At 45.4% G+C, this 18728-nt stretch overlaps 1 protein-coding gene across 1 annotated transcript in view; it reads right to left on the reverse strand.

Annotated features, from left to right (window-relative positions):
• Nucleotides 1-17744, reverse strand: part of cblb (Cbl proto-oncogene B) — a 134123-nt gene extending 116379 nt beyond the window's left edge. Inside the window, exon 1 of the mRNA XM_033033366.1 lies at nucleotides 17115-17744. Within this exon, the coding sequence (XP_032889257.1) occupies nucleotides 17115-17629 (515 nt within the window). The 5' untranslated portion in view covers nucleotides 17630-17744. The remainder of the gene's footprint in view (nucleotides 1-17114) is intronic.
• Nucleotides 17745-18728: the final 984 nt, after the last annotated feature.

Below are 18728 nucleotides of genomic sequence, written 5' to 3' on the forward strand. Positions count from 1 at the left end.
TGCTGTTTCATTTCTCTATAGAACATCATAATTGTTGAGATTAATATTGTGCAGTGTTCAAAAGCATGCTGGTTGCTGGGAAGAAGCTGTCCAGGAACGTTGAGGCCCTGTACAAGAAAGGATAGAGCCGGCTGTACTTTTTGGGAAGGCTCCGTTCCTTAAATTTCTGCAGTAAGATGCTGCAGATGTTCTACCAATCGGTGGTGGCCAGTGCCATCTTCTTCGCTGTCATCTGCTGGGGAAGCAGGGTGAAAGCCGCGAACGGCAATAGGAACTTCTTCTTCTTCTTCTTCTTGCGTATGGCGTGCACAGCCTAAAGTTGTGGGACAACTTATTCTATTTGATCTTATTTGATTGTGCACGCCAGGTTGATTGCATTTGCTGAAGCAGGGTGGACCACATGAAGGTTGCAATCTCCCACCCCGGCAATAGGATTAGTGCCCAGAATAGAACACCACAGGAGATCCTTCTTCCCTGTGGCTATCAAACTGTACAACTCATCTCCCTTCTATCGAGGGGAGACTGACCCCCCCCCCCCCCCCCCCCCCACCCCCACCCCCACCCCCACCCAATCTTTGCACATCCCCAATCCTTTCCACTCGTCACTTTAATTTAATGTTTCATGTATTTTGTGTTTTAAGACTGTTGGCAGATCGATTTTGCTCCTGGGGTAAATAAAACTCTATATCGTTCTTGAACCTGGCGGTCATAGTTATCAGACTCCTGTACCTTCTTCCCAATGGCAGCGGTAGGTTGAAAACGTGGCCTGGTTGGCGTGGGTCATTGATGATATTGACTGGCTTTGAGGCAAAGATTCCTGTGGATCCAATCGACGGTGGGGAGGTCAGAACCTGTGATAGATCGGGGCAGTGTCTACCCCTCTCTGTAGTCGTCTTCTGATGCAGCAATATTTACTCCAATGCAAGATCCACATTTTTTAGCCAGTCCAGCAGAGGAGAAACCACACTCTGAAATCTCCATTCCCATAGATTTGCTTATCATGTATCTAATCTATACACTGTAATTGGCTCAATTCTAATCATGTATTATCTTTCAGGTGACTGGATAGCACACAACAAAAGCTTTTCACTGTACAATAAACTAAACAAGAGAAATAGTACCTTGGAGGTTTCATTTTTTACAACAATACAAATTGCACAGAGTATACTAGAAAAACAAACTTTTACAGACAGAAAAGGCATTACTTCCTTAAGTTACAGTCCGTGACAAACTTAGCCTGATTAGAGAATTTTTACAAAAAAATATAAATTCCCACATACAGTATTGTACTATACGTTTCTTCAAGTAACAATGCAGGTACAGATGGAAACCAAGTTCAGAACTTTAATCATGTAGTTCTTGAAACAGTGCAATATTGCTACCAATCTAAACACTTATCAAAGCTCAATAAAAATAGGACAACCCACAATATGCTTTCTAGAATCACAAGATTTCAGTGCCTACCACAGAATTGAATGAGCCAAGCTGAAACAGTGATGTGTTGTAATGGGCTGGGAGACAATAAATGAGAAACTAATGCCCCTGTCCCACTTAGGAAACCTGAACAGAAACCTCTGGAGACTTTGCGCCCCACCCAAGGTTTCCGTGCGGTTCCCGGATGTTGCAGGTAGTGGAAGCAGGTAAGGAGACGGACAAAAAACCTCCGGGAACCGCACGGAAACCTTGGGCGGGGCGCAAAGTCTCCAGAGGTTTCCGTTCAGGTTTCCTAAGTGGGACAGGGGCATAACCAACCAACAAAAAGAACATTGGATCTCAACAAACTCAATCAAAAAAAATCTTCCACTGGGAAAAGCAAAGTTTAATTTTCAATGGCCTCCATTTACTACTTAATATCATTTATATCAGCACATTTTCCTGGCTGTCTTTGTGCAATGCAATCTGTTTATTTTCTTCCGTTTGAACTCATGCAAAAATTGAAAAGGTACATAAAACTGCAACAGATTGATTAACATGCAATAAAGTGTCAATTGATATCAGTGATAATTCTGTTGTTAGATAAGTGATTAGAATGCCATTAAATCATTAGCTCTCTCCTCCACACTTCACATTATTATGGCTTCGAAATAAGTAAGTAACTGAAGTAGTCAAACTAAACCAAGATAAGCAAGGATAAATTGGTATTCAAGTTTTTCTCTCCACACAACAGCATCAAACGTCTCACATTAGCTTCTATATGCTACAACCATTCTATTTTTAAATACATGTCAGACTGCAATCGCAATGAGAAAGAACAAGTGAAGCCACTGACATTTAAAGCTACATTTCATCTCGGTCAAACTCTGTTATCAGTAACCTGCAAGAAATTTGCAGCAAAGCTGACATGCAACTGACATATATACATTTATGAAGAACAGGGATGCAGAATTCGCAAGGCAGAAAATAGCAGAATATGAAGAGGGCTGGGAGGTGGTAATATGTGGAGCACTAGCTGGCATCTTGCACTGGCCGATGGTGCGACACTGGCTTGTCACTGCACTGGCTGGCGGGAACACTAATGATGGGAACAGGATGGAGATACACTAACGGACTGGTGGTGGAGGGGACTGGATGGCGATACACTCTAGTTGGGCAATGGATGGTGATGCACTGACAGACACTGGACAGTTGGCACACTGATTGATGGCGGATACTGGCCAGTGTTACACCAGCTGTCTGATGGACACATCCAGTGATACGTTTGAACCATGCATCGATCACCATCACATGTATCTGCTCAGCAAAACAAAAATCAAAATCAAAGTAATTGCAGTTTAATATATGCTTTCAATCGACAATTAAACATCAGTGTTTAATTGCTGGGAATCCACAATCACACAGGAATTCATAACTGAACCAGTGGCTACAGAGTTAAAAATAGCACATTAACCAACAGTTACAATAATATTTGTAGTGTAACAAACCCATCTGACTGTCACATATACCAACTACCCAGAGGGAGGGAAAACAGGCACACACACACACAAACACATTCCATTCACGTGTGCAGATCAACATCAATCACTTCATATAAAACACCGGAAACATTTTAAAAATAATTGAAATACAAAATATTTGTGGACAGATTAGAATTAAATGTTTCAAGATGGTGACCTTTCATCTGAATCAGAGAAGATAGAGATAAAACAAATTTCAAGATGCAGAGAAAAACAGTGACAAAACAAAAGGCCTGTGATGGCTTCAAAGGCCGGCAATAAAGCGGTAACCAACAGGAGGAAAGAGGGCGGTAAACACTAGCCGTGCTCACCCCGCTTACCATCTCTCACAAATTGTGACCCACTTCGAGCTGTGTGTCCTTCTCTGCCCCCACAGTGCCAGCCAAGGAAAGGCCTCTTTTAGTTATTTCAGATGTGCAGCGTGCAAACAGGCCCTTCGAGTCCAAATCAACTACCATTCACAATAGGTCTCTCCAGGGCCCTGTACAACTGCAGAAGGACCTCTTTGCTCCTATACTCAACTCCTCTTGTTATGAAGGCCAACATGTCATTAGCTTTCTTCACTGCCTGCTGTACCTGCATGCTTACTTTCTGTGAGTGATGAACAAGGACCCCCAGATCTCTTTGTACTTCCCCTTTTCCCAACGTGACAACATTCAGATAATAATCTTCCTTCCTGTTTTTGCCAAAACAAAAGTGGATAACCTCACATTTATCCACATTAAACTGCATCTGCCATGCATCTACCCACTCACCCAACCTGTCGAAGTCGCCCTGCATCCTCATAGCATCCTCCTCACAGTTCACACTGCCACCCAGCTTTGTGTCATCTGCAAATTTGCTAATGTTACTATGATTCCCTTCATCCAAATCATTGATATATATTGTAAATAGCTGCGGTCCCAGCACCGAGCCTTGCGGTACCCCACTAGTCATTGCCTGCCATTCTGAAAGGGACCCGTTAATCCCTACTCTTTGTCTGCCAACCAATTTTCTATCCATGTCAGTACTCTATCCCCAATACCAGGTGCTCTAATTTTTCCCACTAATCTCCTATGTGGGACCTTATCAAATGCTTTCTGAAAGTCCAGGTACACTACATCCACTGGCTCTCCTGTGTCCATTTTCCTAGTTACATCCTCAAAAAATTCCAGATTAGTCAAGCATGATTTCCCCTTCGTAAATCCATGCCGACTCGGACCGATCCTGTTACTGCTATCCAAATGTGTCGCTATTTCATCTTTTATGATTGACCAGCATCTTCCCCACCACCGAGGTCAGGCTAACTGGTCTATAATTCCCTGTTTTCTCTCTGCCGCCTTTCTTAGAAAATGCAAAAACATTTGCTACCCTCCAATCCACAGGAACTGATCCTGAATCAAGAGAACATTGGAAAATGATCAGCAATGTGTCCGCGATTTCTAGAGCTACTTCCTTAAGTACCCTGGGATGCAGACCATCAGACCCCGGGGATTTATCAACCTTTGGCCCCATCAATCTACCCAACACCATTTCCTGCCTAATGTGAATTTCCTTCAGTTCCTCCGTCACCCGAGATCCTCTGGCCATTAGTACATCAGGAAGATTGTTTGTGTCTTCCTTTGTGAAGACGGATCTAAAGTACTTGTTCAACTTGTCTGCCATTACCTAAAGAAGCTTTTCCTATCCTCCTTTATATTCTTGGCTAGCTTACCTTCGTGCCTCATCTTTTCTCCCCGTATTGCCTTTTTAGTTATCTTCTGTTGCTCTTTAAAAGTCTCCCAGACCACTGGCTTCCCGCTCATCTTTGCTCTGTTGTACTTCTTCTCTTTTATTTTTATACTTTCCTTGACTTCCTTTGTCAGCCATGGTCACCCCTACTCCCCCTGCAATCTTTCTTCCTCTTTGGAATGAACCAATCCTGCACCTTCTGTATTATTCCCAGAAATACCTGCCATTGTTGTTCCACTGTCCTCCCTGCTAGGGTATCTTTCCAGTCAACTTTAGCCAGCTCCTCCCGCATGGCTCCATAGTCCCCTTTGTTCAACTGTAGCACTGACACTTCCGATTTACCCTTCTCCCTCTCAAGTTGTAGATTAAAAGTTATCATGTTATGGTCACTACATCCTTATGGCCCCTTTACCTTGAGTTCCCTTATCAAATTCGGTTCATTACACAACACTAAATCCAGAATTGCCTTCTCCCTGGTAAGCTCCAGTACAAGCTGCTCTAAGAATCCATCACGGAGGCATTCCACAAACTCCCTTTCTTGGGGCCCAGCATCAACCTGATTTTCCCAGTCTACGTGCATGACAACCGTAACATTACCTTTGCAACATGCCAATTTTAACTCTTGATTCAACTTGCACCCTATATCCAGGCTACTGTTTCGAGGCCTGTAGAGAACTCCCATTAGGGTATTTTTACCCTTATAATTCCTCTGCTCTACCCATATTGATTCTACTGTGACCCCTCGCAAGGGACTGAATTTAATTCCTCACCAACAGAGCTAGCCCCTCTGCCCACCTGTCTGTCTTTTCGATAGGACATATACCCTTGAATATTCAATTCCCAGCCTTGGTCCTCTTGCAGCCATGTCTCTGTAATTCCCACAACATCATACTTGCCAATTTCTAACCGAGCCTCAAGCTCATCCACTTTATTTCTTATACTTCGTGCATTCATATAATACTTTTAATCCATTACTCATATCGATTCCTATTTCACTTGGCCATACTCTCCTACCCCATCCCGAGCTTTCTGCCCTGTTAATTCTGGTGTCTTTCTTAACTTTTCTTATATTCTCTTTCCCTTTAGCTCCATCCTTGTATCTCCAGTTTATATCCCCCCCCCCCCCCCCCCCCTCCCCCCCTCCTCCCCTCCTCTATTTAGTTTAAACCCACCCGTGTAGCAGTGGCAAATCCATAGAACGTGTAAACTCCACACAGACTGCACCCGAGGTCAGGATCAAACGCAGTTCTCTGGCGCTGCGGGGCAGCAACTCTGCACAGTAGTGCACGACCTGTGCAGGTAACATAGTAGAAGTATGGGATACATTTCTGGTAGTGTTTCGACAGGAACACCAAGACCACTTCAACTCTGCATGCTGGATTATCACTGGAAAATATGGATAGTTGTAAGCAGTATGCTTTTGTAAAAAATGTCTTCCTGTACACTTTGGTAAAACACACGACATAAAAATTAAAAAAAACAAATGCCTATACACAGATAATGTCACACAAAGCGAATATATCAGTGGTAGCGCTACCCACATATGCAAATGACTAGCAACATTTTTCACACAGAGAGTGGTGAATCTCTGGAATTCTCTGCCACAGAAAGTAGTTGAGGCCAGTTCATTGGCTATATTTGGTTAGATGTGGCCCTTGTGGCTAAAGGGATCAGGGGGTATGGAGAGAAGGCAGGTACAGGATACTCAGTTGGATGATCAGCCATGATCATATTGAATGGCGGTGCAGGCTCGAAGGGCCGAATGGCCTACTCCTGCACCTCATTTCTATGTTTCTATGTATACCAATAACCAAACTGGTAGAATTTAAAACTCCATATCAAAAGCAAGGCAGCAACTTCCAAATCATTATTTTTTATAACCAGCATATATAAAATTCAATACAACATATTTAATTCCCCAACGAAAACTTTATGTTCCTATTTAAAAAAAAGATATATTAAAATATAATTATCATTAACTCCATCTGTTGAAAACATTCATATTCTAGACTGACAGCTACAGACTTTAGTGCTGAATTATGGTATTTCAGGAAAATGTTATTTTCATCTACAAACACAAGAATTGAAACAGATTATAGACTTTTTCCCTCTGAGATTAAAATTTAGCAAGGAGTGAACGGACTGTTGTTTTTTCAGTGTTGATGCCTGAGAAGCCCTGCCGAGGCAGTAACTCCATTACCACTGGATCAAGCAAAATAGCAGCATGACATGGCAAGACCACAAACTGTGCAAACAAAACACTTGGGTCCTTGCTCGAGATGGGGAATTCAAAAACAAAGAACTTGTGTTACAATTGCTAAAAACTTTAGTTACAACACCGTGATATGTTCTGCTCGGGTCTCCAGATTATAGAAAGGATGTTAAAACGCCGCAGAAAGTGGCAGGAGGGATTACAGGGAGACACCAGAATTGAAAAGGTACAGCTTCAGAAAATAATTAGGTTTGGGAGAAATAGTCAAGGAAAGGGAATAAAGGAGATCAACAGGACAGATATACCAGAGATTTCTGCCTTAAACTAATTTCCATAAATTTAATCCGCATATTTTTTTTTAATTCTTCACATACCGTGGTTAAAATTTGGAATTCTCAAATCTCAAATCATATGTAGAGGTGGTCATGGTAAAGCTAAATATTTATATCAAAGGGAAAAAAAACAAAGACCAAAGATTTGCTGATAGAAAGAGATGAAGTAGCTGGAACCACGGAATATCAGCATAAAGGGGCACTTATCCCACTGACTCTCAGTTAGATTCAGCTTTCCGCACATTCTCTGCACTTTTCCCTCTCGCTATTTACTCAGTTTCCTTTTGAAGGCCCAACAGTCCCAGAGATCCAGGTTCAATCCTGACTACGTACCAGGGGCGCCGTACGATGGCAGCTCCGCCGGCAGTCTGTTTGTTTTTTCATCTTTTTTAATTTTCCAGTTTGTCTTATGTGGGGGAAGGGGATCAGGGGAAACCTTTTTTCAAGTTCTTACCTTGCCGGAGATGCGATTGATTTTTGCACCTTACCATCAAGAGCTCGCAGTCTCGGGAGAGGCCGAGTCGGAAAGCTCCAATGACGCAGAAGGTTCAACCAGCAAGGTTCGATCGCCCAGCATGGGGGAGCTGACATCCCCCCCCGATGCAAGAGCCGATCGCCTCAACGTGGAGGGCCAGAACGCCGTCGGCTACGAGAGTCAAGATCGTCCCGTCAACGGAGGGCTCGATGCCCCCCGACCGCGAGAGAACAAAGGGAAGGGACTTGAATTTTATTTCGCCTTCCATCAGTGTGGAATGTGTAGGGGTCACTGTGGTGGATGTTCATGTTAAAATGTTTTTGGGGAAATCTGTTGCTTTTTATTTGTATGACTGACTTGGCAAATGAAATTCCTCGTATGTTGCAAAACATACTTGGCAAATAAAGTACTACTCTGATCCGAGTTTAAGCATTCTCCTTGACTGTGTGGGTTTTCTCCGGGCACTTCAGTTTCCTCCAACATCCTAGACGTGCAGGTTTGTAGGTTAATTGGCCCTAGTGTGCAAGAAAGAACTAGTGTATGGGTGACCGCTGGTGAGCGAGGAATTGGTGGACTGAAGGGCCTGTTTCCACGCTATATCTCTAAACTAAATGAAGGTGGTAATCCTTTTGTGTTGATGAAGGGTGGGAGTGAGAACAAGCTTTGACAGCTGGCTAAACCACATCGAACAACGCTGATATCTGGCAAACACAAGTTTTCAAATATCTTGGACACCAGATCTAAAATAAATGGAATCCCAAGCAAAAGAGTTAATTAATTTTAACAATATGCTAACTACCTACCTTGTTCCTCTCTATTGAAACGAAAGGAGAGCCTGTTTTGGAGCTGGTCCAGTCTGAGGAACTGGAACAGTTTCACATGGAGTCATTTAAGTTTTATATCAGCTGTAAGTTTTGAAATTATGCCAACAATTCTAAACAGAATGGGAGAAGGCTCATGTGGACGAGGTACCACAGCTCGATTCTCTGCTACAAATTCTTGGAGAATGCAAGATGTATTTGCATAAAACAATGCAATATTTCTTAAATGTGCACGCTCAAATCACAAAGACCAGATCACTTGGACAATTTTTATGTGTAGGAAGGAACTGGAGATGCTGGTTTACACTAGATAGGCACAAAATACCGTAGTAACTCAGCATGTCTGGCAACATCTCGGGAGAAAAAGAATAGACGACGTTTCGGCTTGAAACATCACCCATTACTTTTCTCCAAAGAAGGTTTTTGACCTAAATCTTCACCTGTTCCTTTTTTCTAGAGATGCTGCCTGACCTGCTGAGTTACACCAGCATTTTGTGCCTGTCTTGGGACAATTTAAATTCCTGGTTCAGCATCAAAAGACAAAGAAGCATCACAGTTTCTAAACTGATCAGGATAATAGGTTACTTGATAGGAACTTGGTTCCAACCGTATTAAATAAATGATTCAAGGCCTGTATTGTGCATCAAATTATAAAGGGCGTTCTTGTTATTTGCCACATTCTTTACCCCACTTAATGTAAAACGGACAAGATCCCCAATGCAGGGTTCAACAAATAATTTACTATTACTCTAATCATTGGTTTGAGAAATACCCAACTGGTCAGCTTTGGGAAGATTGTCCAAACAAGATTTAGGAGCTGTCCAACAAGGAGCATCAGTAACACGGTAGAGACCCGACATATGTATATAAAGTGAAGAAAGGCATAGGAAGGGTATTCAGTCTTTTTCTCAGTGTGGAACTGTCAAAGACAACAGAGCCTAACTTTTAGTTGAGAAGGGAGCAAAGTTTAAAAGGAAATGTGCAGGGTGGGGGCTTACTGTAGAACACACTGCAATGAGTGGTGGAGGAGGCAGATACGATGATGGTGCTCAAGAGGTTTTTTTAAAAAGGCACATGAATAGGCAGAGGAGATTAGTTTAACTTGGCATCATGTTCTGCACAGACATTGTGGGCTGAAGGGTCTGTCCCTGTACCGTGCTTCTCCATGTTACACGTTTTGAGATGCACCACATTAACTGTTTCTGCAAATGGCAGTAGTTGTTTTCTCCAATAATCGCCCTTTGGGACAAGCTGCAACCCAGAGTCCCAGGGACAGTGGCACCCTACCAGACTCACATTGGATCTTTTGCAGACTTGCTGCGTTACACAGTTCTGGAGTTTGGAGGATAGCTTGCTTGACTGGATTGTGGGGATGTTTTTGTTGTAGTAATTCAGCATAGTTACTTGAATTTTGTTAGTTCTCCATCTCAAAGAGGCAAAAATTACTTCTGCAAAGCAGTATCATGCCTGCTTCAACAAACCTAAATGAGACAGCTTACCCATCTCACCATGACAAAGACATAGAAAATAGGTGCAGGAGGCCATTCGGCCCTTCGAGCCAGCACCGCCATTCATTGTGATCATGGAAGACCCTTCCTACCCACTCTTTTACCAGCAGGCCAAAGTCTGACCTCCAAACATAATGACTGAAATCAGCTCAGCGTGTGCAAAATCTCAAATAGATCCTTATCCAATCCAATCCAGTGGTATGATCACACAGTGGTTAAGGTATTGCAGTAAATTATCCACTACAGAAACAGATATAATCGTCACTTTTGGACCGATATATATCAATAGGAAGGGTTTAGAGGGATGAGAACCAAATGTAGGAAAATGAGACTAATGGAGTATGCCAACTTGGTTGGTATGGTCAAAGTGGGCCTGTTACCACGCTGTACAGCCTTATGACAAATAGGCATGACTCTGGACAATGAAACCTGATACACTGAGTTGAATGCCACTTTTGTAGCCAGGGAATTTGAATTAAAATGATTAAATACAAATATAGAATTAAAGAGCACGAGTCACAGGTTAGTAAAACCCATCTGATTCCCAGAAGCTTGAGTAAAGGAAGTCTACAAATACTTATCCAATTGCACCTTCTCACCTCTCTTTGTGCCACTTGGCTGTGCCAGCTCTTTGAGCATTCTTCGAGCATTCTCCGACCACCCTCCCTCCCTCCCCCCCAAGACAGTGGCTGGATACGAGGATCATGGTATTGCCAGTAATGCTCACATACCATGAATGGGGATAAAATAAAACTATTGCAGAATGTTATCTTGCATCCCACAACATTTAATGCCCACAAAATTTAGTGTTTTGCTTTTATTCAAAACAAACTTCAAATTCCACAGGAAAATAAACACTTAAAAATGCACAATCACACTGTTCCCAAAACAACAGCGGATTGGATACCATTTTCCTCAAGTACTTTCTGGAAACAAACTTTCTGGTGCAGTCATCATTAAACATTTGAGAAAGACAAAAGCCAACAATCCAAACTTCAGGAGGACGCATTTCTTTTGGGCAATTCACATCTGACTATCAGCAGCACAGCTCATAATGACTACATCCACTTGGTAATAACATCCTTTTCTTGGGGCCACACTACGGGTAAAACAAAAGTGGACTCTATCTGGAATGCATTACATTTGCTTTATTTTAATAATTCTACTTGCAATTTCATGGCTTATCAACAAGTTTGAAACCATACTTTTCTTCGGAAAATACAAAGATAAAACATGCTAGTTCTTTCTTTTCTTTCATTTGCACTACCCCCACCATCCCACATTCTACAACAAAGACTACCAAAGAGGCTTATTTTAGATTGTTTGCTTACATTGTGCATTTCCTCCTTCCTGTATTCAAATCTATCTTTGAGCGTATCCAAAGAGGAAATAAGAAGTGATGCATCATTGCTAACAATTGTTTTATTTGCAATGCTGATGTTAATTATAGTTATAATTTTCCAACAATTATCATTATTTTCTCTGACAAACTTTTATTAGAACTATTTCTTCCTCGAACAATTTTTTGAAAAAGACACAATAAAAATGTTTAATTTCCCGTTTCCACCACCTATCTTTTATTCCCAACAGAGTGGCGAGACATCCAGGTACGAAATAAAGGCAGGAAATGCCTTAGCCTTGTTTCTTTTCCCTTATTTGGGAATAACTAGTTTATACGTAGCACATACAGTGCCTTCCATAATGTTTGGGACAAAGACCCATCATTTATTTATTTGCCTCTGTACTGCACAATTTGACATTTATGATATAAAAAAAAAAAATCACATGTGGTTAAAGTGCAGTCAGATTTTATTAAAGGGTATTTTTATGTATTTTGGTTTCACCGTGTAGAAATTACAGCAGTGTTTATACATAGTCCCCCCATTTCAGGGCACCATAATGTTTGGGACACATGGCTTCATGGGTCTTTGTAATTGTCCAGGTGCGTTTAATTGCCTCCTTAATGCAGGTATAAGTGAGCTCACACACCTAGTCTTTCCTCCAGTCTTGCCATCACCTTTGGAAACTTTTATTGTTGTTTATCAACACGAGAACAAAAGTTGTGCTAATGAAAGTCAAAGAAGCCATTATGAGACTGAGAAACAAGAATAAAACTGTTAGAGACATCAGCCAAACCTTAGCCATACCAAAATCAACTGTTTGGAACATAATTAAGAAAGAGAGCACTGGTGAGCTTACTAATTGCAAAGGGACTAGCAGGCCAAGGAAGACCTCCACAGCTGATGACAGAAGTATTCTGTCTAAAATAAAGAAAAATCCCCAAACACCTGTCCGACAGATCAGAAACACTCTTCAGGAGTCAGGTGTGGATTTGTCAATGACCACTGTCCGCATAAGACTTCATGAACAGAAATACAGAGGCTGCACTGCAAGATGCAAACCACTGGTTAGCTGCAAAAATGGGATAGCCGGGTTACAGTTTGCCAAGAAGTACTTAAAAGAGCAACCAGAGTTCTGGAAAAAATGTTTTGTGGACAGATGAGACAAAGATTAACTTATATCAGAGTGATGGCAAGAGCAAAGTATGGAGGAGAGAAGGAACTGCCCAAGATCCAAAGCATACCACCTCATCTGTGAAACAGTGGTGGGGGTATTATGGCCTGGGCATGTATGGCTGCTTAAGGTACTGGCTCACTATCTTCATTGATGATACAACTGCTGATGATAGCATAATGAATTCTGAAGTGTATAGACACATCCTATCTGATCAAGTTCAAACAAATGCCTCAAAATTAATTGCCGGCATTTAATTCTACAGCAAGACAATGACCCCAAACATACTGTTAAAGCAACAAATACCGGAAGTGGCGGCGCTGCGAACAGCTGCCGCTCGCCTGCAGTCCGTTTGTCTTTACTTTTTTGTGTTGTTTTTTTTCGTTTTGTGTAGTTGCGTTTTTGGTTTTTAGGTTGTGTTTATGTGGGGGGGGGGGGGGGGGGGGGTTTGAAACGGGGTTTGCTGTCTCTCCCTTGCGGGGAATACGACTTTTTCGTCGTATTCCCCCCTCTCTGCCTCCGTCTGCGCTGAGGCCTAATGGCGGAGCTGGCGACCTCGGGACTCCGGAGGCAGCCTGTCAGGACTTGCCCTGGGTTCGCTCCCGTGAGGGCGGCCCAGCTCAGGGCTGGAACTGCGCTCCCGTGAGGACGGCCTGGCGAGGGGCCGAGACTCTCCCGCGAGGGGCTGTGGCACTCCCGTCGGAGTGGCCCAGCCCGAGGGAGAACGGCACTCCCGTCGGAGTGGCCCAGCCCGAGGGAGGAACGGCACTCCCGTCGGAGTGGCCCAGCCCGAGGGAGAACGGCACTCCCGTCGGAGTGGCCCAGCCCGAGGGAGAACGGCACTCCCGTCGGAGTGGCCCAGCCCGAGGGAGAACGGCACTCCCGTCGGAGTGGCCCAGCTCGAGGGAGGAACGGCACTCACGTGAGGGCGATCCGGCTCGGGGCTGGAACGGTGCTCCGGTGGCTGGGACGGCGTTCTGGCGGCGGTGACCTGAGTCCTGGGTTCAGCCGCGGGCCAGCGGCTGCATATGCTGGACTGGAGGGCGGCAGCTTCGACCACCCCCGGGCCGCGGTGTTTGAGCCGGCCCGTTGCGGGGTTCGGTGAGCCGCGGGACTGTTGTGCCATCGCCCGGTGGGGAATCGCCTCAGCGCAGAGGGAGAAGAGGAGGGAAGAGACAGTAACCCTAAGATTTTTTGCCTCCACCACAGTGAGGAGGTGCTTGGTGGATACACTGTGGTGGACGTTAATTTGTGTTTATTGTTGTTATTATTGTATGATGTATGTATGACTGCAGGCACGAAATTTCGTTCAACAACAATACAATACAATACAATTTATTGTCATTTGAGCCCCAATGAGACTCAAACGAAATTTTGAGTAAGGTCTGAATGACAATAAAGGGATTCAATTCAATTCAATTCAAATGAGTTTTTCAATGCTAAAAAATGTTCCATTCTTGAGTGGCCAAATGAATCACTCGATCTGAACCCAATTGAGCATGCCTTTTATATGCTGAAGGGAAAACTGAAGGGGACTAGCCCCCAAAATAAGCATAAGCTAAAGTTGGCTACAATACAGGCCTGGCAGAGCATCACCAGAGAAGACACCCAGCAACTGGTGATGGCCATGAATCACAGACTTCAAGCAGTCATTGCATGCTAAGGATTTACAACAAAATATTAAACATGACTACTTTCATTTACATGACATTGCTGTGTCCCAAAAATTACAGTGCCCTGAAATGGGGGGGAGGGGGGGTCTATGTATAAACTCAGCTGTAATTTCTACATGGTGAAACCAAAATGCATAAAAACGGCCTTTATTAAAATGTGCACTTTAACCACATGTAATTTTTTTTATTACAAATCTCAAATTATGGAGCACAGGGGCAAATAAATAAATGTTGGGTCTGTCCCAAACATTATGGAGGGCACTGTACATGAAACTCGTATAGGATTCCTTTAATGATCATGACAAAATGTGGCATGGCAGAGCCAGTCTCCACTTACGCAACCTTTTCAGAAACTGCCGGCACCCGTCATAGGTCGGCAAAAATTTTCAACATGTTGAAAATTCAGCGGCGACCAGAAAGACGCTACGACTCTTTGGGTGACTAAGAGACCTCTCATGACCATACAAGCAGGAGCAGGGAGGTTCTACTGCAGTTGTACAGGGTCTTGGTGAGACCACACCTGGAGTATTGCGTTCAGTTTTGGTCTCCAAATCTGAGGAAGGACATTATTGCCATAGAGGGAGTGCAGAGAAGGTTCACCAAACTGATTCGTGGGATGTCAGGACTGTCTTATGAAGAAAGACTGGATAGACTTGGTTTATACTCTCTAGAATTTAGGAGATTGAGAGGGGATCTTATAGAAACTTACAAAATTCTTAAGGGGTTGGACAGGCTAGATGCAGGAAGATTGTTCCCGATGTTGGGGAAGTCCAGGACAAGGGGTCACAGCTTAAGGATAAGGGGGAAATCCTTTAAAACCGAGATGAGAAATACTTTTTTCACACAGAGAGTGGTGAATCTCTGGAACTCTCTGCCACAGAGGGTAGTTGAGGCCAGTTCATTGGCTATATTTAAGAGGGAGTTAGATGTGGCCCTTGTGGCTAAGGGGATCAGAGGGTATGGAGAGAAGGCAGGTACGGGATACTGAGTTGGATGATCAGCCATGATCATATTGAATGGCGGTGCAGGCTCAAAGGGCCGAATGGCCTACTCCTGCACCTAATTTCTATGTTTCTAAGCGACATGTCGCGGGTGTCACCAGGGGGCATGTCGCCAGGAGGTCGCCTGTATGGTCGTGAGAAGTCGCCAGGGGTTGCCTGTCACGACCATTATCAAATTCCCTGCTTCCCCCAAAACTCTTCCCTTACAGTTTACATATTACGTAAAGCTTAACTTTGTCAAATTGCCACCAAATCTTCATCTATTTCACCTATTTCAACTTTAGTGGCATTCTGCTTTGAAAATGGCTTTCTCAAATTAACAAAATGGACTTGCTGATTAAATAATAGATTAATACAGTGCGTTTGACTTTTGAAGTGATCCTTTGGCCAAATGCAGCCGTCCTTTGTGCAAACGATCACGCAAACATTCAGATCGAAAGTTTAAATGTATTTCAGTGGTATTACTTGACTAACAGGCACTGGGAGAATTCCCCATCAAAAAAAATCATGCAATTGTTTAGCTCTTTTGACTGTCTCAGTTGAATAAGGCAACATTTGACCATGGTTTATTCAAACATCGTTAAACCTGTGGTCTATACTGCATTTTCCCCTAAACGTGTTACCGATGAGATTAACACCCAATATTTCCACCAGATTTTATTTGGGAAGCGATGTAAACGCAATTACTAAACCCAATCACACGAGCGAAGCAGTCGATCTGTTAACTAAATTGACCAGAATAAAAATCTGGTCTAATTTAAGTTTGGATGTAATCAAGCTACAGACGCAATTTATCAGACAACACAGCCCAGGAGCGCAGATAAAAATCATTCCCGGAAGAGCTATTTCATAAGATCATTATTATTTATTTATTTTAAAGAGTGGGCTAAAGCGATTCTGTGCCAGCAGTAGTGCGCTTCAACAAGGACCACTAACTACACGCACTCTTGCCGTGCTCTGACGCCAAACAACGGTGACGCTAAGACATCGACAACTACAGCTGATAACCGGGAAATTCGACAGTCACTCAATATTTTCTTCATTTATACCGTTTCCAAAACTGATGGATAAGAGGTAAAATGTTTGCCAGATGTCGATATCTTGCTCAGTTGACTGAATTCATTCATTCTTGGAACAGATTTCAATTTACTGAAAACAATTCTAATGACGATCACACTGTTTTCTGCTATGCATCCCAATAACTCGCTCGGAATAATATTAATGCAATTTATTAAGAATAAAATAGAGAGAAAGAGCCCTCAGAATATTTTCACTTCATAAACTTTAGTCAAAATCAGAACTTGTTAATAGAGCAATGTCAGCAATGAAACATGAATCTATGTATGTCAGTCAGCACTCTTCAATATCTGTTCGCCGCTGAGAAACAGCGGCTCAGAACAGATACAAGGAACTGCAGATGCTGGGATCTTGAGCAAGGCACAAAGTACTGGAGGAACTCCGCGGGTCTGAGTAGCATCTGCGGAAGGAATGGACAGATTGAATAAGGGTCCAGACCTGAAACATCACCCATCCATGTTCTCCACACATGCTGCCTGACTTGTTGAGTTCCTCCAGCACTTTGTGTTTTGCTCAGGGTCCCAGCGCCTGCAGTTGCTTGAACCCGCACGTTTCGCCAGCACTGTGTGCGCCGAGGTCAGACCACAGGCTGCTGTGGACAGGGGGTGGGGATGCCTGGAGACAAAGAACTGCAGACAAATGATGGTTAATACACAAATGGTCACAGAGTGCTGGAGTAACTTGGCCGGTCAGGCAGCAAACCTGGAGAAAGTGGATGGGTGATGTTTCGGGTCGGGACCCTTCTTCAGAGTGATTGTAGGGGAAGAAGTGAGATGGAAAAAGGGGGTTGACTGTCGGAGGAGGCTGGCAGCCGCCCGGGTGAATGATATAATTTACCTATCCTGGGACTGCTCCTCATACATCCTCTCCTTGCCCTCCTTGAAGAGGCGGATGGCGCGCTTGGACTTCTTCATCAGGCTGTCGATGTAGATCTTGAAGTACTCGTTCTCGCTCAGGACGTGCATGCGGTCCTCGTACTTGGAGAGGACGAGGCGGAGGTGCTGGTAGGTGTCCGGCAGGATGTCGAGGATGTACGGCGGGCTGTTCTTCAGCTGCAGCTTGGAGTTCTGGCACAGCCGCACCACCTTGTCCATCAGCTTCCACGTCTTCTCCACCATTCGCTTGTCTGCCGCCTGCTTCGGCGGCCCCACCGCGTCCTGGATGGCGTCAATGATGCCCAGGATCCGACCCTTCTTAACGTTGCTACGTGGATTCCTGGGCGCCGCGGCCATCTTCGGCCCCTCGCCGCCGTTACCTCGGCGCTTCCTCGGCACGAACTCTGGGCTGGGGCGGAGACTGGGCCGAGTGCGGGGGGGCGGGGGCGGCAATAGCAGCAGCAACAACACCACCATGTGCGGCGCCGCCGCCGCTGCGTCCTGAGAGGAGGAGCTGCGTGTGCGGAGGTTTAAAGGGCCGCGCCGCGAGCGGGCGGACGGAGCCGATCGGCCGCTCGAGCGCCGACTGACTAACGGCGGCACAGGGGGGCGGGGCGATCTGACGCGCGCCCCCATGTCCCGCCCACTCCCTGTCCCATCCAATCAAGGGCCGCCGAGCAATTGCGATTGACGTCCCGTCCGCCCAATCAGCGGGAAGACCCGGGCACCGATTGGGCCGAGGGCGGGACTTGTGCCGGGCGGGGCTTTACGTCACGGTGAGTGGCACCGCGGCCGGTCAATCAGTGCCCAGCATGAGGAAAGATCCGGACTCCGATTGGCGCCATCTGTCAGGAGGCGGGACGTATGGAGGCGGGGCGTTTCTGCGTCACGGTGAGTGGCACCGCGGGCGCTGGGCTCAGGCTGGACGCCCGCTGTCCGTCCGCCTACTGGTGACGGGCACAGGCCCCGCCCCGAGGGGGGGGGATCGGAGCCTTTGTTGTGGGAGGGGCCAAGGCTGGGGCTGGGACACACGGCACTGGGGGAGGGGGATGGGGATTGGGGATGGTGCTGGGACTGGAGGCCAGGGGGAGGGGGATGGTGCTGGGACTGGAGGCCAGGGGGAGGGAGAGATGGGACCAGTCTCTCGCCCCCGGGGCCGGACGTTACATTTAATCCCATTGATAAAAATGCGGAAGCGGGCGCGCGTCACTTTATTTACCTGCGCGCGAGCCAATCGGCTGCGGAGTAAACAGGGAGCAGCGTTTCCGGGCCCAGCGTCGGGAGGGGGAGAGCACTGGGGGCGGGAGGGGGCACTGGGGGAGAGGGCACTGGGCGAGGGGGCACTGGGGGAGAGGGGGAGCACTGGAGGAGGGGGCACTGGGGGAGGGGGGCACTGGGGGAGAGGGAGCACTGGAGGAGAGGGGGCACTGGAGGAGAGGGGGCACTGGGGGAGAGGGAGCACTGGGGGCGGGAGGGGGCACTAGGGAGAGGGGAGAGCACTGGGAGAGGAGAGAGCACTGGGGAGGGAGAGCACTGGGAAGGAGGCACAGGGGAAGGTGGGCACTGGGGAGGGGTG

Source organism: Amblyraja radiata, chromosome 14 (assembly GCF_010909765.2).
Source record: "Amblyraja radiata isolate CabotCenter1 chromosome 14, sAmbRad1.1.pri, whole genome shotgun sequence".
Lineage (NCBI taxonomy): Eukaryota > Metazoa > Chordata > Chondrichthyes > Rajiformes > Rajidae > Amblyraja > Amblyraja radiata.